Source organism: Camelus dromedarius, chromosome 1 (assembly GCF_036321535.1).
Source record: "Camelus dromedarius isolate mCamDro1 chromosome 1, mCamDro1.pat, whole genome shotgun sequence".
NCBI classification, from domain to species: domain Eukaryota; kingdom Metazoa; phylum Chordata; class Mammalia; order Artiodactyla; family Camelidae; genus Camelus; species Camelus dromedarius.
Window position 1 is genome coordinate 52,881,245 of NC_087436.1, and position 21,299 is coordinate 52,902,543.

The 21,299-nt window shown below is 37.6% G+C and overlaps 1 protein-coding gene across 1 annotated transcript; it reads left to right on the forward strand.

Moving 5' to 3' along the window:
* The first annotated feature begins 18,695 nt into the window (after positions 1-18,695).
* Positions 18,696-20,962, forward strand: LOC105089551 (histone H2A.Z). The gene is made up of 5 exons (XM_010980625.3): positions 18,696-18,878; positions 19,310-19,387; positions 19,670-19,783; positions 20,133-20,262; positions 20,519-20,962. The coding sequence occupies exons 1-5, from the start codon at positions 18,876-18,878 to the stop codon at positions 20,578-20,580; spliced, it is 387 nt and encodes a 128-aa protein (XP_010978927.1). The 5' UTR covers positions 18,696-18,875; the 3' UTR covers positions 20,581-20,962.
* The last annotated feature ends 337 nt before the right edge of the window (positions 20,963-21,299 follow it).

Below are 21,299 nucleotides of genomic sequence, written 5' to 3' on the forward strand. Positions count from 1 at the left end.
TGGCTGTGGGAATTAATGCAGTTGTAAATATGTGCATGTGTGTTTATATATCTGTGTGTATGTAGCTGTGTGTGCACATGTATATGCCACATAGTATATTCCCTCTCTATAACCACTGATAAGGCCCTGGAGCAGTGATCACTCCCACTGCCACCCCACTCCCAACAGCAATTGGCACACCAAGCACCTGGATCATGGCTTATACATCAGTCTCCAACGAAAGGGATAAGGGCTCTTTGAAAAAATAACTGATTCCAGAAATAGGATTAGCAAAGCACAAAATGAGCCTGGGTGTCTTTTCCTCCCAAAGAAATGCTCCAGAGAGATAGGAACATGTCAAAAACACACTGCATCCGCTGGAAGGGGCTCCTACCAGCCAAATCTGGGAACATTAGTCACAAGGGTAAACAATGGTAGTAAAACTTACAATGCATTGAATAAAATAAGAAATCATGGATTCAGCAATATAGCTAGCTAGCTAGATGATAGATAAAAAGTTTGATAAGAAATAGAATGAGGAGCAAAATTTCAAAGCACCTCTCCATAAAACACGTATTACAAAAAGAAGACAAATAACTTCACAGTGGAGAAACCTGGCCATCTATCCCTTAATCACCTGATCCAAGTAAATGGCATCAATATTGGGACAAACTGAAATCATGAGCCACCGGAAAGAACACATTGAGAACAGAGCATCATCTCTGTGATATTCCCATTAAAGCTGCAGCATCTGAACATAATCATGAGGGAACAACAGACAAATTCAAACTGGGAGGTATTTTACAAAATAAGTGGTCTATAATCTTAAAAAAAGTGTCAGTCATGAAATTCAAAGAAAGGCTGATGGATTATTCCAGTCTGAGGAAGAAAAAAACAAAACATGGCAGCTAAATGCAATCCATGATTCTATAACTTCATCCGTTTGCAATAGAGGACATTTTTGAGGCAAATGGAGAAACTTGAGTGGGGTCTGTGGACTTAATGTGGATTTGATGGTAGTGATGTAGGAATGGTAATGTCCTGGTTTTGATTGTTATCCTGCAGTTATGTAGAAGAATATCCTTGTTTGTAAAGAATATACCTCAAAGTATTTGGGGGTGATGGGTATCAGGTCAGCTACTTACTGTGAGATGGTTTACGGAATAAAAGAGTTCTTTGTATTGTATTGTAATTATTCTGTAAGTTTGAGATTATTTTTTTAAATGTGTGTGTATTTTAATACTTATCTGTTCATGGCTCAAAAGTCACCTTCTCAGTGAGGTCTTCCATGACAATCCCTCTAAAACTGCAGCCTCTGCCCAGCACTCCACATTCTCCCATCCAGACCTGTTTTCTTCATAGTGCTTACCCTCAGACATTTGATATAGTTTACTTGTTTGTTCTCTATCTGTGTCCTTACCCAACTCCATCTCATTACAAGAATGTAAGTTCCTTAAACGCAAGACTCTGTTTTTGTTCACTGTTGTAAACCACTGTCTAGAATAGTAGCTAATATATGATGAATTTTCAAGAGATATTCATTGTGACTGAATGTAGTCGGTTGTTCAGAAACAGACTCTATTTTTGCTCTATAAATTGGTGGCTCTTTGATCAAAAATTCAGAAGGCATTTTGTTCCATTAGTAAAATGGTCTAGGTATATTAAATAAGGTAGGGGATTAAGGTTTCTTAGAACCAAATTAATTCTCTCATCTCAACTTCTAATTAAAAATAAAATCCCAGAAGTAAATATATGAGTAGATATCAATAAAGCAATAAAATATATCTCACAAGTTTGTAAAAAAATATATCACCATATATCTCACATATTAACATGTGGCTTATTTAAAGTCATCCTTATCTTGTACATGGATGGATGAATGAATAAAAAGAAGTGGTATATACATGCAATGGAATATTACTTAGCCTTAAAAATGAAGAAAGTCCTGCCACTTGTAACAACATTCATGACCCTGAAGCGCATGACACTGAGTGACATAAGCCAGTCACAGAAGGACAAATACTACACAATCTCACTCACATAAGGTGTCTAAAATGGGCAAACTCCTAGATGCAGAGCACTGATTGCCAAGGGTAGGGGGCAGGGGAAATGAGGAGTTGCTAATCAACAGGTATAAAGTTTCAGTTATGCAAGATGAATAAATTCTAGCCATCTGTTGTACAACATCATGCTTATAATTAACAATATTGTATTGCACACTTAAAATATGTTAAAAGGGTAAATTTCTTATTAAGAGTTCTTAGTGCAATAAAATAAAAATAAAAATTTAAAAAAATACATACCTTGCTTATATTCGGATTTTGTCACACAGTTGTCAATATACACAACTCCCTGAATATTAATTATTTCTTAATAGTCCACAGACCACTCTTTCATTAAGTCAAAATTTTGCCTCTCTAATATTTGTGAATTTCACTTATATTGAAAATGACTGTTGAGTATTATATTGAGTCTTAGAAATTTAGCACCATTATGCATATTTAAGCTGATTTTGAATAGAGTTACAAATTAGCATCAATAATTTATGGCAACTTTAAACCTTACTGGTATGTAGATATGTATTTTTAATTCACTATCTCAAATATTGGTAACATTTAAAAACATCTGTGTTTCTCCTCTATCATATAACTCTAACACATAGAAATTTGACTTCTTATGTCCTGGAAATATGCATCTTTTTTTAGAAATAGGGCTGCTTGTTGACAACATCACATATCTACAAGGCAATTCTGAAACCAGGGCAATGAAACAGTTTCTTGTGTAATGAAATATGGTTTCCCAGTAACTCTTAGTGTCCACTTTTTTGCTTTCTTGTGTGTGTTCCATTTGTGGCTTCAGATGTGCTCATAAACTAGTATGATAATCACCACAATTGCACATGGTAGCTGAGGAATAATTTTCAATATTGTGTAATTCATATTACAGTTGAATATGTAAGTCTAAATATGGCACCAGTCAAGTGCACTATCAATTCTTTATACTACTATACAGATTTACACATTGCCGTAAGAGACAGCACAAATTGCAATAAAGATGATGCCAATGAAATTTTAAATATTTGTAAAATCTTATAAGGTAACAATAATTTATCATATGCAAACCAATGACAACACTTGAAGTAAAATTCATCATTCATTACCAAATCTAAGTGTTACATTAAGAACTATATTAAAAATTCAGATGTTACTGCCTCAGCAAAATTTTGCCCAATTAAAATTCATTTTGAAAACTATTCAAATGTTTTGATGAATCAAGAAATATCTAATTTGGCATACTGTCAACATATATCAAATGAAAATCTTGATCATAACATAATTAGTGACATTTCTAAAATGAGAGCAGGAATAATTATTATGGAGTAAATAAATAATGATTTATTAATTACATATATCTTTATTTATACTAACTAAAAATCACTGGTCCATCAACAAAAGGCCAGACGTGCCAACCATAATTAAAATCAGTCATCCTTCACATATTCTAACTTGGAGTTAAATAACAGCGATTCAAAATTTTTTTTAATTTTTGTCATCATAATTTTTCCAATGCAGAGAGACAAAAGATATTTTATTTAACAAAGCTGGCTTAATTTTTAACATATCTATGTTCAGGAATATAGTATATGTATTCCCAAAAGTGCTAGGGTTTGATTTATTCAGTCATTACATAAATGTATGAAGTAAGTATTGTTTCATTCACAAGGAACTGAGAATTTGTATCTTATTTACCTGCCTCATTTAGAGTTTATCAGCTGTCACAGTTTGTGATATTAAAAAGAGATGACTCCCCATACTAAAGAATCCCATTGAAGATGCAAAAGAAAATGCAATAATAGGATAATAATAGAAATTGGTTACTCATCAAGATACTGATATCTGTATTGTTTTATTTCCTGTCCTACATAAACAGTATACTTCTTAGTGCTTTATTATAATCTAATAAATCTAATCTATTGATACTAATAGAATTATTGCATATATCATGTCAGACATTATTATGAATTTAAAAGATTCTCCCAGAACTGTTAGAAAATAGTTGACTTATTATATTATAACCATTCTATTAAAACCTTAGGGATGTGAATCTAATAATTAGAGTTGTATATTGACAAAGTTTTGTCCCATTAAATAGTTAAATAAATTGGTGATGAAGATGACAGCTTTTATCTTGACCCAGATATTTTTGAGACTCCCTGTCTCTAAAGTATACCAACATTCTTAAATGTGAATTATTCTAGACTCTTAGATAATAAAAACATATTTGAGACAAGCTTTATTATTGAAATATATGTTTATATTGTTTTATTGCCACATCTCTTTCTTCCCCAGAGTATCTCTTCTATATCAAGTAAATTTCCTATGGCTTCCTGGAAATGTATATATTCTATATTTTGAAGACTTCCAGGGCACATGAACCCCATCTTCTCAATAATACAGACAGTTTCAATACAGAGTACAGAAGAGCATCAATAAGATGTGTTTCTACTGGAGATGAGTGCGGAAGAATGGAAAGGATGCTTGAGGGGAAGATTAAAGAAAAAGGAGACATAGTAATTGATGTAGGCTTTTGGAAAGAGCAAAGGTAGCTGCAATCTGGAGAAATCTAGGGAAAGAAAAGAGATGTGTAAAGGGTGTTTTATGAAGTTTGCCATGTGCTTTGCTATTTAAACTCACCCTCCTTCAATTTATAGCCTTAAAGTGAGTTTAATTTGTAGGTTGTAGTCTTTTCTAATGTCACTGAAAAGAAAGACTTATCTATTAAGATAAAATGTTATCCAAATCATTTACTATCTGAAATCATCTCTATGCACAAGTTGTACATGGAAATGTGTGGAGACAGTAGAGGGCTTAGGACAAAGCCCTGGGAAACTGCCATCCTGCAGTCAGGTAGTGAAGAGGCTATTAAAATGACAGATGGAGAGGAAAAAGATCAACCCCATAGATTCTGGAAATCAGGAAAAGACCGTGTTTGGAGCAGAGTGGTCATGTCCCTGAGAGGTAAGAAAGAGGCAAAGAACTGACCCCTGGGTTGGGCAACATGACAACATGGACAAGAGCATTTTTGGGGGCCTGATGGGAAAGAAACTCAGTTATAAGCGGGTTGAAGAGAGACTTGGAGGCGAAAACAAGAGACAATCATCTGCATAGTAAAGTCTTACAAGAAGGTTTTCAGCGGGGAGCAAAGAAAATGTGGCTGCTGGAGGGAGGCCTATGGGAGGAAGAGGAACTCTTTCTTACCTTTAACCAGAGAAAAGCAGGACAGATGGGTGCGGATGGGGGAAAGGGACACATTTTGGCATTAGTAGGAGGAGCAGGTTTTCATGAAATGAGGTCGTGGATTGAGATGGAGGGTGCAGAGGTGGGTTAGGTTACTGATTCTTAAACGTAGCTGCACACTGGAGTCACCTGGCAAGTTTTAAGTCATGCTTGTGCTTAGATCCAACCCCCAGAGATTCTGACTTAATTGGCATGGGGTGAAGCCAGGGTGTTATGAGTTACCATATCTGCCCAGGTGATCTAATAGCAGCAGATTTTGGGAACCACCGGGTAACATTTTTGAGGATAGAGAAGGTATTAGGCATCCATTAGTTGCCTAAATCCAGACCACCTGCTATGTGGAAAACAAAAGGAATAGGACTCATTTCTTGCTTTCAAGGATTCTACAAATCTGTAAGAAATCTAAAATCTGTTCAGGAAATATGAAAATAATTTAGGAACATTAGCCACTTTAAACATATTAAAGAAAGTAAGTTACAAACCTATTCAATTATGCAGAATAAGGGGAAAAGGGATCAATTTTATTTATTTATTTATTTACTTGCTTACTTATTTACTTATTTATTCAATTGAAGTGCAGTTGATTTACAATGGTGTTGTTAATTTCAGGTGTATACAGCAAAGTGATTCAGTTTTATATATATACTTTTTCAGATTCTTTTCCAGTGTACATTATTATAAGCTATTCAATATAGTTCTCTGTGTTATACAGTAGGTCCTTGTTGTTTATCTATTTTATATATAGTAGCATGTATCTGTTAATTCCAAACTCCTTATTTATCCCTCCCCTCCCAACCCCCTTCCCCTTTGGTAACCATAAGTTTGTTTTCTATGTCTGTGAGTCTGTTTTGTAAATAAGTTCACTTGTATCATTTTTTTAAATTACACATATAAATGCATCATATGATACTTGTCTTTGTTTGACTTACTTCACTTATTATGATAATCTCTAGGTCTCTCCATATTATTGCAAATGGTATTATTTCATTCTTTTTTACATTACATTCTTTTTATATATAAAATGGAATACTACACATCTTCTTTATCCAATCATCTGTTGATGGGCATTTAGGCTGCTTCCACATCTTGGCTATTGTAAATAGTGATGCTATAAACCTTAGGGTGCACGTATCTTTCTGAAATAGAGTTTCCATCTTTTCCGGGTATATGCCCAGGAGTGGGACTGCTGGATCAACGGCAACTCTGTTTTTAGTCTTTTAAGGAACCTCCATACTGTTCTCCATAGTGGCTGTACCAATTTACATTCCCATTAACAGCATAGGAGGGTTCCCTTTTCTCCACAAGTGGATCAGTTTTAGAGATGATGGTTCAGGGAAGCAATATGAACAAAAGCAGATGATCAAGGAAAATATGGGAAAACATATTTCTGGGGAACTGAGGGACGGGGTGGGAGAGAGAGTTTTCACCATATACTTTTGTTTCAACCTCTTAAATGGTGAAACATGTAAAAATTTAACTTTTCAAAAATAAATAAATAAACTTTTTAATGGGAAAAGATCAATCTGGATTGAAAGACAAGAATAGTGAAAAGTGAAGGTAAGGAAATACAGAGGAGCCAGTTGATAAAGTACTGAAAGTGCTAACAGTATCCACAGAAATACAATGTTTTCTCTGTCATTTCATCTTGAGAGGCAGAATACTAGTTTAAGTGGTAACATCATAGTAGTGAAATGAAGCTTAGCAGGCACAAAGTAAAAAGCCAGTGTGGAATCCTGTGTTTGCTGAGCTGATCTAAACTTTCTACTGATAGAAAATGTAGAGTCAGATGAAATATGTTTCTTATTGCTGTTCATTAGGAAAAAAAAAATTGTTTGTTTCAAAGAACTTTGTAGCCCTTAAGTCATTAATCACTTTAAAGAAATATTCATGTTCTTTCATGTGGCTTCTTTTGCTGAAGAGAGGGTAGGGGATAAGGTTAAGTTTTCTTCAATTCTCTTGTCATGATTCACAATTACATTGTAAAGCAACTTCTCATTAATGCAGGATGTTTAAGTGCCTTAGACAATTTAGAGAAAAGCTGTGTTCAAGGGCATAACAACACTGAGTATTAACTGTAAACTGAAATGATAAATTGCTGAAAACAAGCTAAGTCAGTTAATGTGGCCTATTGCTCCACAGTATGATAGTAAATACTGTAAGTTTTTCAATAGGTGGAACTATGTTAGGTGCTGAAATAAAACACACAAACACAAAACTTGATATGTTAAAGATAAGGCATAAAACAGTGAAACTGAGGTAATATTCTGCATTATGAAATTATCATTTCTTTACTCTATCTTTTAATGGAAAATTTTGATGTATTTATTTGCTTTGTTTTTTAAAATTCATTTAGATAGTTTTTCACCTTTGTAAAGTAAAAATAGTCACATGAAATATTGCCAGTAGTCATTCTCCATGCTAATAATGTTTTCTTGGTATAATGCTTAAAAATAATAGAGTTGAAAAAGTACTTCACAGAACGCATGCAATCTTTACAATAACCGTCTTACCATTCCCATTTTGCCCAAGAGAAGTGTAGTGGTCACAGACGCTGATTTGATCGATGTCTCTTAGCTGCGATGTGTCGATGTCAAATTCACAGTATCTGAATTCAGTTTTTCTCCTCTTTCCACTATTGCCTCATTGCTCCTTATCTTTTGTGGTCCACATTGGTACGCTGTGAACGCTTGTACAAATTCCCTGCATGTTATTTTAGGATAGCCAAAGCAAAACAAAATTAACAACAAAAACATTTACATAGATAAACTTGTCTATTAAAGGCAGTTGAGCACAATGTCAAACAATAAAGTATCCTTTACGTGGTAAAAAGAGAGTGGCTGAGAAGCCAGCCTGGTGCATTCAAATCAGATACTGGGGTTGCCCTTTATTAAAAAAAAAATTTTAAGGACAAAACATGATGCAAAACATAGTTTTGGCCCCAAACAATGTTGAGGCCAAATGTGTTAGACTTAAAACTTTGCATGACTACAAAGCAAAGTTTACAATTTTTTTCCTCCCCTACATGAAGATACCACCTGTAGCAGTTTCATCACCATTAAAATTTTTTTATTGAACTTTAACCAGAATTTTCAAAATGTAAATATTCAATTTCAACAATGTTTTGCCATACTGGTTATCTCTCCTGCCTTAAAAAAATTCTTATTTTGGCTGGAACATTTTAAAGGAAATTCCAGAAATTCTTTCATCTTTCCTCTAAATATTTTAGTGTACGTCTTTAAAAATAATAAAATAAGGGACATGTCTTTGCATAACTAAATGCCATTATTTTATCTAATAACATTAACAATAATTCCTCAATATTATCTAATGCTAAGTTCACATTCAAATTTCCCCAGTTATCCAAATTAAAAAAAAAACAAAACAAAATTGTGGACAAAAATCGCAGCTTCCAAACAAGGTACACACACATTATCGGGTTGTACTGTCTCTTAATTCTTTTTTAAAATCTCTTAATCTAGAGCAGTGTTCTCTCTCCTTCTCTCTCCCCTTTCCTTGCTTCTCAATGCTATTTCCTTATTGGGGAAACCAGGTCATTTTCCCACATTCTAAATGTGGCTAATAATGCTCCCTTACATTATCTGTCTGGTGTAGTTTGATTTCCAGGGGCCAAGAAGTTAGTTCTAAAGAGTTGAATAGATAGGAAATGAACTACACAGCCCCATCTATGAAATATTCTTTTAAAAAGATTATTCCAGGTAAACTTAGAAATATTATTCTCAATCTTCTAGGGAACATACTATAAAGAAAATGGTTTTGCCCTAGATTTATGACCTTTATGTGATTCATGTGAAAGTTGCAAAATGGGATTTTTTCCTAATTCTATTATTTCTTCTGTATTTATTAGCCAGAATCCTTTTGTTTAGAAGAATTTTTCCCCATCAATTACTTCAGTATAAATTGAAATATAATTCGTTGCAGAGAGACAGAATAAATGTTCACTTCTGCCCCTTTGGTTATCAACCTTTAGAGTGACGAGTTGGCACTGCGGACACTTGCAACGGCATCCAAAGGATTTTCTTTCCTCTCTATTTCTCTCTCCTTCCCTCCTCCTACCCTTTCCTTTCGCCCTCCCTCTCTCCTCTCACTGTCCTCTTTCCTCCTTTCTTTTCTCTTCAGTTTGAACTCATTGCTTTTTCTAAGTTCAATGCATTGGACTTAAACTTATAGTCATTTCCATGTTCAAATAATCCCATTTTGGCCAGTGGGAGATTCTTTAAACTTTTTACTGTGTCCTTTCTGAAAGACTGTATAGTTTCTGCCTCAGCCCTGAAGAAAGTCATTTCTTCAAAGATTCCTTTTAGTAGGAAATGATATTTAGAGACCAGGATCTCACCACGAGGACTGTTTACCGCTGGTGGCTTGTCATTGCTTCTAAGGCTTTTCTCTGGGGGCTAAGATACACGTTTTTTAAGAGGAGGAGGAAATTTATATGTTCTCACTGATACTTCTCTTAAATATCAGGTCACAGGGTCTTAACTTTCTTGATTTTATATTCATATCTTTTTCCTTATGCTAAATTATTGATAATTAAGGAAATTAACATACTTAATAATTTGCTTTATCCAATAATACACATATAATAATTTTAAGAATAATAATACTGATATTATTCTCAACATTGACTATTAAATGAAGTGTAAGACTGCTTGGTAGTTTTTCATGTCTTTATAGTTCATCCCACTGAAGATTGAGACTAATACTGTTTCTGAGTTTACTTGTAATAATTTCTTTTCTCTGTTAGAATGTGGCATCAACTTAATAGCCAGTTAGGTTTTTTAGTTCGGCTTGCTTTCAATATTTACAGATTTCTCATTAAATGTTTTAATTACATAAAAGCATTTACAACATACCAAAGTAAAAACTGTAAAACAAGAAGTTTTGCTTCCATCTCTGTCTACTCTACCTTCCTTCTTACTGTAATAATTTTTATTAATTTTTGGTTTATCAATCCACTATTGTTTCTTTCTGCAAATATAAGCAAATATGCAACTTATACAAAGCATAACGTACTAGATACCCTATTCTGTACTTTATTTCCTTTATTTAATAATATATTCTGAAGATCACTGTATATCAAGGTATAAATATCATTCACTTTCACAGCTCCATCTTACTTCCTTATGTTGCTGCACCATAGTTTATTACTAAGTTCTCTATTAATGATCATTTGGGTTATTTCCAATCTCTTCCTGTGCACGAGTTACTTTATATTTTTGCAAAGCACATTCTTTTTCAAAGTAGGAAATAATGAAAACAAGCATTCTTCAGTATGGCATGTTTGCCAAAACTTCTCCTTCTACTGTGTAGTTTTAACAAATGAAACCAGCATCCCAATAATAACAGATTACACTGATATGTGTCTCTCCAAAACACCTCTACAGTGATTGTTTTGTTCTATAAACCAGGTGTATTAGTTAGGGAAGCCTAACTGCTGTAACAAACAAACTACAAATTTGTGGTGACTTAATACAATAAAAGTGCTGGTCTGGGGTTCCTGGTTGGTGGGTGGCTTTTGTGAGACTGATCATGAAGCTCTAACCTCCTTATTTTGGAATCTCCTCCCTTGCATACAACTCTCAAATAGAGAAAAAGAGGGTGGAGAAGACACACTTTTTAAAAGTGTAGAAATGACACAAGCCACTTCCACACACTTTGATGAGAACCCATCACATGGCTACCCCTCCCTGCAAGGGATCAGGAGTTCTGGTGGAACACTCAGGAAATAAAAATGCGTTTGGTGAACAATAAGTGAGTCTTGGTCATTCAGGGCTCTGTTATCTACTTCATATTGTTCAATAGATTTGCTCCAATGTTTATACATAAATCTATAACCCATATAAAGATCATGTTAGTGAAAAGGTACTGTGTCCTTTTTGCAAAATAGCCTTTGGACACGTGTGAAGTAAATGGAATGAGGGAGCCTATGACAGGTACAATCTTATAAATGTTTGTATTTTCACATGAACATTCAAGGCAAAGTTTCAGCACCTATGAGTGGCTTGGGAGCTTTGGCTACCTCCAAAATATGCAGTCTGAATAAAAATGTGATGCTTTGTAAATGGAATTTCAAGTCATGCCCCCTAGCCTTTGAGGCAATCAGATTGCCACAGGCAACCAAGAGTAGAGCCTCAATATTTCAGATCATTTTCTTTGGGAATTTTCAATATGTCATTGGAAGTTGAACTACAGTTTAAATCATCTGTAAAAAATGTTTGTAAACCAACTTAATAGAGAACACAAAATATAGAAATTTTCAAACATATATTTTAAAAGTTCTTGAGCTTTGATACATTTACAAATAATTAATACTCTTAAATATTATTTTATTAAAGCAAATCTACTAGTTTTTGTTTTTGGCAAAACTGTTTACTCGTCACTTGGAGTGTTATACATATCTATGTGTAAAAGTATTGTAAATTTGTTATCTGTTTATTTTTATGTATGTCATATGTGTATTTATCTTCAAGTGCTCTGTAATTCATAATATTGATTAAAGAAGTCCTCTCTGTAAAATTAGTGCCATTATACTATGCTACAAAATCGATGATGTGAAACAGGTTTTACATTTTAATAATATACAGTAACACACTCCTCTTTCCTTATAGATTTTTGTAAAATTCCTGAATGGTCAGCTTAGTTTGGAGAAAAAGTGACTTGTTTCATTTTTGACAATTAAGATGAGTACACTGTTTTCACTTTAAAACAGGAGATAAAAATCTAAACAAAGAGCCAGCATGTAAATTTCCATATCCTGTGGTGAAATATGATAAATGACCTGGCCAGCTCTTGCCTAGAGTTGTTGGACTAATCTATTAATGGAGGAAGAGTGTCTCAGGCTGTTTCCTGCTAAGAATCTGAGCAGGAGAGAAGGCTTATTGAAGAAATTAATGACTATTTCACGAAACATCAGGACACGAGAAGACAATGAAAACAGTATTCATCTAGAATAATAACACTGATGTCTTAAAGTTGTTCAGTTAGAGAGTGTATGAATTTCGTTTAAGACAGAGAAGATCACAGGTATGCATGGTTATAGGCACTAATTAAATCCTCTCCCCAGAAGCTTTTTACTCAGAAGTACAAAGCTATAGAAAGAGCACAGAGAACTTCCATCTGGTACTTTTATCCCTGAATATCCCCTAAGTCTATTTCTTCATCTTTTAAAATGAAGATAAGCATGTCTACTGCAGACATTTTTAGGTTGAAATCGGCCTCTAGGTCAAATTCCACTGAAAACTCATAAAATTCCTTGTAAATGTACAGAATCATTAGGAAGTATTTTGAGCGGTTGATCTTGCTTAATACCATGTCTCAAATATCCTAAACCTAGTGACTCATTAATCATGGTCTGATAACGTTATCTACTTCTACGAGCAAAAGCACTGCTCTTTCATTCTCTGCCTGGACCCAGACAGTATGAAATGTCCATGAGAGTAATTCTGTAACAAACTGGAAAAAACACCTTAAAGCAGTTTTAATAGTTAACAAGATGACTCTCAGAAAGATTGTTAGCTCTATTATTTAACTTTCCCTAGGTTGCTCTGTTTTAACAAATAATTCCAAACAACCACCCACACTCCTACACACACCACACAAAAAATGAAGTTGGGAAAGTCTAAGGATGCGGAAAAGCCTTTAGATTCTGCTCTGAGCCACATCCATCCAACTGAGAGGACTGGGGAGTCACTTCTATCTGTACAAGGTTTTAATAATAGGTATGATGGCCACACCTTTTATACTGGTTTTACCCTGGGTCTGTGGAGTGGTGTGAAGTATGCATTGTTCAAAATTTTATAAAAAGTATAAATTGCATGTTTTTAGATCCTTGTCTATTTTGTGAGGGTGTGTGGCATTCCCTTTCCTCCTCAGGATGAAGTGGCATTTGGATTCTCTCTGGTACTAAGATCACTGTGTGAAATTTCAAACTTACAGAACTTAGCCAATGATCCTTCTCATTGCCTTATAACATTGGGCATACTTGACAACCAAGAGTTTTGATAAAACCCGATTTAGTCTTCGAATTTATGACATTATCATCTTTGGTAAACATAAGAGAGAAATAAAGATCAAACACCGATTGTTCATCACCCAGAGCAGGCAGTATATATGTGACGAACACCATCTTGTTAGATGTTGTAACTACTGGCGTTTTCTGTTATCCTATGGAGTCATGTCTAGTGAGAAACAACACTTTGCTTCTCTGGATCTTTGGCTGCTCTTCAGCTTTCAATTCTATTTCCTTTTTTTCCTTGGTACTGTCATCTGTGGCATCAAATTAACTAAACAAGAAGGAAATTAGACTGAGGTGGCTCTTACGCTATGGCGGTCTAGAATCTAAGCCTGTAAATGCCTCAGGGTTATGAAATCATACCTAAAGGCAACCGACTGCTTTATGCTGCAGCAATCAAATCCTTTCCTTTCTTTGCTCCCACACCTTCTCTACAGAAGTCTTTCCCACCCCAGCTCCTGCTGGTGGAGCGCTCCGAATCACTTTTAGCTTGGCACTGCTCGATTCCAATCGAGTTTTGTTCAAATAAACTCTTAAGCTTTTTAATACGTCTCAGTTTATCTTTCAACAGTTCTGCCATCATCACCTAATGTTTTTGTTAAGAATACTTCTTGGCATATATTTTTGAAAGTTTTTCTTTTACAAGCTCCTGTCTTTATTGCCAACACACTTAATAGAAAATTCCACTTGAATTCCCTGAATGTCAATTTAAATATTTCGTAACTTTCCCGACTTTTGCTCTTCCTTTTCTTTGCCCATCCACGTCTACCCTCTTGGCATCCCCATTTCGACAGATGCTACTTCATGTACTGGACCACCAATCTAAAACACCTGACTATCTTCTTCTATTCCCTCTCTCATTTATCCATGTCCACTTCCTAACTGTCAAAACCAGTCAGTTACTAAATCTGATTCTCCCTTCAAGATGTTTTACATCCTTGTCTTGGTTTCAGTATTACACTGGTTTTAGGCTTTGTACATAGGTGACATACATCATCTTTACGAGCCTTCTAACAAAAATTTTCCCTTTTGTGACTTCCCTTGTACCCCATGCTAGATTAGTTCCCCATGCTAAAATTGAGGAACATTGTATTATCCCCTTCTCAGAAATATCAATTGGTTTCTCAGTGCCTCATGGTAAAGTCCACTACCTTTCCCCAAGATTTAGGGTATTGACTTAGGTTAAGATTTAGTTCAGCTGCAAGCGACAACACTCCAAAATAAAAGTAGCTCAAAATAGACGTAAAAGTTAAAAGAGACCCAGGGCAGGCTTGATATTTCCGAGTATCAAAGACTCTTGCTTCTTCTATTGGATTATTCCTTCATATGTTCATTTCATTATCCAAAATGGCTTTCCAACTTTGGCTTCATTCCAGTCAACCAGAAGAAGAAATGGAGAAGAAGAGTCTTGTCTCTTGTAAGGAAATTTCCTGGATCTTGTCTGTGCTGACCACTGATGCTTACACCCTTTGGTTAAAATGTATTTTCATGGCCAAATGTACTTATATTCTGATGACCGAGTATCCCACTAAAAATTGGAAGCTCTAGTAGTGAGGAAGATGGGGAAATAAAAACAGGGTAATAACCAGGAATCTCTGCCACACCTCTATATTCTAACTGCACTTCCTTATGCCAACCTGTCATTGTTGTCAACCTTTCCCCTTGTCCATTTAAACATAATCTTTTCAAAACACTTCAGTCCATGGTAGTTTTCTGTCCTGTAAACCAGAGGAATTGTTGGTTTGGTGGCCAATCAGGTACTTATTTTGTAATAGCCTTATTAATGTGGTCTAAATGATTAGAGCATTGTTTAAATTTTCTTGTCTAATCCTCTCAGCTAGATGGAGGGAAGAACCTAAGCCTTATATGTCCTGTCTCCCAGCTGCTATCGCTTGGCCTGTTGCCTGGCACCTCGTACAACTGAATGACTGTGTTCTAATTTACTTACCAAGTTGACAGCACTGACCTGGAATATATCACATCTATTCCTTTATTAGGGAAGGATTATGTATCACGTGTTATATGTGGTATTACAACCCATTTTGGTTGCATATATTCAGACTAAGAAGACAATACAGTATGTGTTAAATGTCAACAACAATCTTGAAATTACATTAAAAACATATTATAGAAATTTTTAAAAAATCATAGGAACATTACAATGCATTTTGCAATTTAGCTGGCTGTACAATTTAGCTGGAGGGATAAGAGTTATAAAATAGTTATACAGGTGAAATATTATTTGGGAAAACAATATCAACACACAGACTTCCTCCTTTACCCAGCAAATCCTAAAGGTCAATAATAGATAATGAAAGGATAATATGAAAAGAGCCTCAATTTTTTATTTTAAAATTAACAGCAAATTTCAAAAACTTCTGAGGATTGTTAGATATGGAAAAAATAAGTGTTGCATTAAAAGAGATATTTGGCCCCATTTTTCAATTGTTTTTCCTGAAATGGCGATGGATCAGGTAGAGCAGATTCAGCTGATCCTCTTTGTAACCTATGCGCTATATTTGTGAGCTAAATGTGTGAAATCTGTGGTCATGGGGAGTGTATAGCTGGGAAATTTGGAATATAAATCCAGGATCTTTGTTTCACCAACACTGAGTTAAACACATAGGCTTCTTTTTATTTATGTGAAGAATTCAGGGAGAATTATGGCCTTTGTACCACAATATTAGTACATCACAATCGAATATATGGAGTACATTCCTCACACTTCATGAAAGCCTCTCACAGTTCTATGAGGCTGGTTTATCCGGTCCTGTGAATCTCTAGATAATAAATGAAGAAACTGTGGCTCAGAGTTCAGCTTACTTCAGGCCACACGGCTAGTGAGTGGCTGCCCAGAATTTTTCCCAGTTTTTCACTCTAGGTCAATGGTTTGTATTACACCACACCAGAACTCAATTATTGACAACTCATTGAGTCCTTGAAGGCCTATTCTCTCCAGGATGCCCTAGGTAGCAAGAACCAAGATTTCAATGGGGATTATCTAGCCAGAAGTATCCAACCTAAGTATCTATATCACGTAGGCTGGTATCATTTGAAATAGCTGGGACGTCTGTTTGTATTTGCTTAAAAACAGGTGTTTAAAGCAAGATGTATTTGAGAAATTTTTCTCAGTTGTGAGACTATCTCTCAAATTCTCAACATAAACTCCCAGGAATAGTAGTCAATATATATACTACTGTCAGAAAGGGGATAAAAATTACCCATAGAAAGTTTGCCTGAGTTAGGAAAAGACTATTAAGGAGAAAGGCAGTAATAGTGGGGCAGTCTACTTTATATTAGTTTAGTTTTTTATGACAAAAGAGCACTTACTAAGTAGCTGATTGGGTGTGGCATTGAACAAAAAGAGTTACATAGCTCTGGCTATGTATATTATATACATATAATAGCACAAATACAAGTTCAGGAGAGATAAGCTAAGAATATTAACACATATGAAATCTTCACAAAACTGCTGTGAAAAGTAGAGAAACTAATATTGTCCTATTCTCCAAAGGATGAGGAAAACATTTGAATGTATTGGGAAAAGATTTAGAAATCAAAGGTACTTTATTTCATCCCTCCCCAGCATCCAGTGTACAAGACACCGTAGTTTTTCAGTGCTCACTATGTGATAAACACGTTAGAGAGTACATTGAATACCTTCTCCTTTAATCTTTCAACAACCACGGGAAAATAGGTGTAACTATACACTTTTCACAGAAGAGGAACTTGAAGCTCCAAAAAGTTAGTAACTACGATGACACAATGAGAAGGTAGCAAAGACAGGAATTCTTGTCTACCTGCTCCTGAGCTCATTCTCTTAACCACTATTCAGAGAGGTAACAATGAATTCCTTCAGGTGGTCCTCACAGCAAAGAGCACATATTCCCCAAATTGGAAAAGGTATTACTGTTGGTTTGTGAGTCATATATCAGGAAGACAAAGTGGAGCTCAGGTTAACTATTATATCAGGTTTCATAGATTTTTAATGTCATTTTATCAATTCAGTGGGAGAACTGATTAACTCTCGCTATTGATTCCAACACAAGAATTCCTCAGTTGCATGGGGAAGAAATAAGGCAGCTTTGACTCAAAATTGTTGGGAATCTCTTCTCTGGAACTTATCTCCCAGAAATAGAGAGGTCCTCCAATTTGATAAAATCTTTCAAATTGAAACCCAAACTACAGTACTCAAGGGTACATATTTCAAAATTTCTTAACATCAGAAATACTGAATTATGTTTAAAATGTAATATACTATTAAACACTATAAATATGAAAGATTTAGATTAGTGTCTCCAAGCAGCTGGACATGTACACAGGTGTTATTAATCTATTAGTTGGAAGATGAAGTAGCTGGCATTATGATAGTACTGTGTGTACAGTACTATTTTTTAAAGCCTACCATTTGTAATTGATTACATGGACCATCTGTAACTGCCTGTGAATCATGTTAGAAGTTACCCCACTGACATTTACCAAACATTTGTCATGTAGCAAAACGTTTAGCATAGAAAAGTTGACACATAATAGCTTTGGGGTTTCACTAAATCAACTTTAGACACCTGGCTATAAGGTACAACCCATTGATGTGGAGTCTCCAGAAAAATATGGCTTATGATTTGATTAAAGAATACTGCCTCACTCCAAGCCCTCTGTGCCTTTTGTGACCAGCGAGGTGACTTTACTCCACCGTTTTTACCGTGAAACGATCCCGGGATTTTTTGGGGGGGAGAGGCAGGGGTTCAAAACTGATGAGGAAAGAAGGGAGATACAGCTGCAAATGGGAGCACAGCGTCGTGATCAGTTGGTGGCTGGGGACTCGCCTAGGGGGAAGAAACGCGGAATCGCTATCAATGCTATAGTTCGAGGAGTCGAGGCGCGTTCGCGCCACCTGTCAGACCGGAGGAGCAGCCAGGGATGCAGAGGGGGCGGGGTGGAGGGGACCCAGGGACCCGGAAGAAGGCTGCGGACCAGAGGGTCTCGTCTGTGAGATGCTCCTGTGGCAGGGGGGAGGGCGAGAACGAGGGCAGGCTAGACCCCGCGGAGATTTCACGTGGTCTACGGAACCAGGCTAAGAGACGAAGGGGGCCGGGGGATGGCGGGGCGCTACTGAGTGCCCCTCCCCTGAGCCTCTCAGCTCCTCCTCTCGGACACGTGACCACAGGCGGCGGGTCCCCTAACTCCCGCAGCGTAGCTCGCTGTGTTTCTTCCCTCCCGCCGCCGTGCCCTTCTTCTCCCAGTTCCCATCCCTCCACCCTCCCCCACCTCCTTCCCCACGCCCCAATAGCAGCTCGAGCTGCGAAGCGCCCGCCCCTCCGCCCTTTGCATCGCTTGCTCATTGGCCGAGGCTTCAAGGACGCGTCCCGAGGGCGGGTGGCAGCCATTGGTGGGATGAGCAATCCGAGTTCCCGGATGAGGGAACATTCTGCAGTATAAAGGGAGCGGGGAAGGCGGGAGACAGCGCAGTTTGAATCGCGGTGCGACGAAGGAGTAGGCGGCGGGCTCTCGCTGGGTGTCTGACTAGTCCTTTCTCTGCCCTGCTTGTTTGAGCTTCAGCAGAATTCGAAATGGTAAACTTCGCGGAGGCGCTCGAAGACTCCGCGGGTTTTTGCCAGCGGGAGAAAAACCCGTTACACACGGCGATGGGGTGAAGCGGCGACGGTTGGGAACGCGCGGAGACAGGATTTGGAAGAGCGGGGGGAGGTGTTTTGTTGGTGGCGAGAGGAGCAGCCTCGGATCTCGCGGCGGGCGGCGACGGTTGTGTGGCGCGCGCAGCGTCGCTGGGGGCCGGCGGGCGGACGGAGGCGCGCGGCCGCGGCGGGCGCGCAGCGGGGGGCGGGCGGGCGGGGTCGCCGTAGCGCCGCGCGGCGGGCCCGAGACCCCGGCTGGGCTCGGGGCCGCGCTCGCGCCCGGGCCGCGCCGCGGTGGGGGAGGGGCGCGTCACCCTGGTAATCCTATATTCTGCGTTCCTCCTTCCCTCGCGGGCGTGTGCGCGCCGCAGGCTGGCGGTAAGGCTGGGAAGGACTCCGGAAAGGCCAAGACAAAGGCGGTTTCCCGCTCGCAGAGAGCCGGTTTGCAGGTCAGTGGCGGCTCGTGCAGTCTGGGAATCGTGGCGTTTTTCTTTGCTTTTCCTCTCTTGTTTATCATCGCTTTAGAGGAGCGTTTCGTCTTTGCGTGGGTGATGGTGTCGCGACTTGGTTTACCGATACAATAAATATCGGGGGGGGGCGATCACGTGTGTCTTTGCTGGGGCGTGTTGCTGCACCAGCGTCCGTGCCCCTTGCTTTGGTGCGCGGGTAATTTTACCACCTTTGCCTTTAATATCTTTGTGCATTTATGTTTGTGTATGCTTAAAATGAAGTTCCCGGTGGGTCGTATCCATCGACATCTGAAATCTAGGACGACCAGCCATGGACGTGTGGGCGCTACTGCCGCTGTGTACAGCGCAGCCATCCTGGAGTACCTCACCGCAGAGGTAAATGGGTGTACGCCTATAATCTGGAAAAGATTGGGGGGGAGGAGGGGGGAGGCGGCGAGAGGGAAGGAGGAAAGTGATGCAAGAAAACTCCCAGGCTCTGAACGCGGCTAGAAGCTTCTGACAACGCTAGAGGGGGCTGGTGTTCATGATGGGACCCTATTGAGCTTGAGTTTGCTGCTTTAGGAAATAAAATTGCGTGCCCCTTTCATTGCTTTTGCATATCTTGCCATTCAAGTAGTGGGGGGAGATGACAGTTGGTAGATACACGTTCATGAAGGTTAAATTATTGTCTGCATCTTGATCTTAAGGAAAGTTGGAGGGAGACTGATTAGATTCTGCCTTCTAGGTACTTGAATTGGCAGGAAATGCATCAAAAGACTTGAAGGTAAAGCGTATTACCCCTCGTCACTTGCAACTTGCTATTCGTGGAGATGAAGAATTGGACTCTCTCATCAAGGCTACAATTGCTGGTGGTGGTATGTAAATACTGACATTTTTAATTTCTTTAGAGAATTCTTTGCTGCCTTAATTCCCACTGGTAATTTTTAGTCTAGAAGAGTACACTTAATATATTTTCGCTGATCTGTAGTATGGTTGTATGATGAGATTTGATTTCTGTATATAACTTAGTGAATTTTTCCTTGGCACACGTGAGCTTCCCATTTAAAGACATATTCCAAATAGAACATTCAGCTGTCTTGATTTTAAACTACTGTTAATTTATCCTTCTAGGTGTTATTCCACACATCCACAAATCTCTGATTGGGAAGAAAGGACAACAGAAGACTGTCTAAAGGATGCCTGGATTCCTTATTATCTCAGGACTCTAAATAAATACTCTAACAGCTGTCCAGTGTTGGTGATTCCAGTGGACTGTATCTCTGTGAAAAACACAATTTTGCCTTTTTGTAATTCTATTTGAGCAAGTTGGAAGTTTAATTAGCTTTCCAACCAACCAAATTTCTGCATTTGAGTCTTAACCATATTTAAGTGTTACTGTGGCTTCAAAGAAGCTATTGATTCTGAAGTAGTGGGTTTTGATTGAGTTGACTGTTTTTTAAAAACTGTTTGGATTTTAATTGTGATGCAGAAGTTATAGTAACAAACATTTGGTTTTTGTACAGACATTATTTCCACTCCGGTGGATAAGCTCAATAAAGGTCATATCCCAAACAAGTTATGTATTAAATCTGCTTGATTATAATAGGAACAGCTTTGTTATGAATAGGTACCCAGTGATAATTTAAGCACTTTTCTTAAACTGTTCATTCTGAAGATCTTAAGTCAAAAGGCCCAAGTTTTTTTGTTTTTTTTCTTTTTAATACTGTGTAAATGAACTAGAACTCAAGCAGAAGCTGGATCGGGGACAAGTTGATTGTTTTTTTTTTTTTAGGTTAAGCTTGAGCGTTTCAGTTTGTTAGCTGCAGTTAGCTTTTTGTGACAGTACTACGCTATACCACTGTTGTGGACTTGGCAGGTGGGAGGAAGGGAGAGGGCAGGTAGGGAAGTCCTG

Excerpts from the sequence above, each read along its gene's own strand:
- LOC105089551 (XM_010980625.3), top strand. Across the intron at positions 19,388-19,669 it reads CGCAGAGAGCCGGTTTGCAG|TTCCCGGTGGGTCGTATCCA; the intron begins GTCAGTGGCGGC and ends CTTAAAATGAAG. Across the intron at positions 20,263-20,518 it reads GGCTACAATTGCTGGTGGTG|GTGTTATTCCACACATCCAC; the intron begins GTATGTAAATAC and ends TTATCCTTCTAG.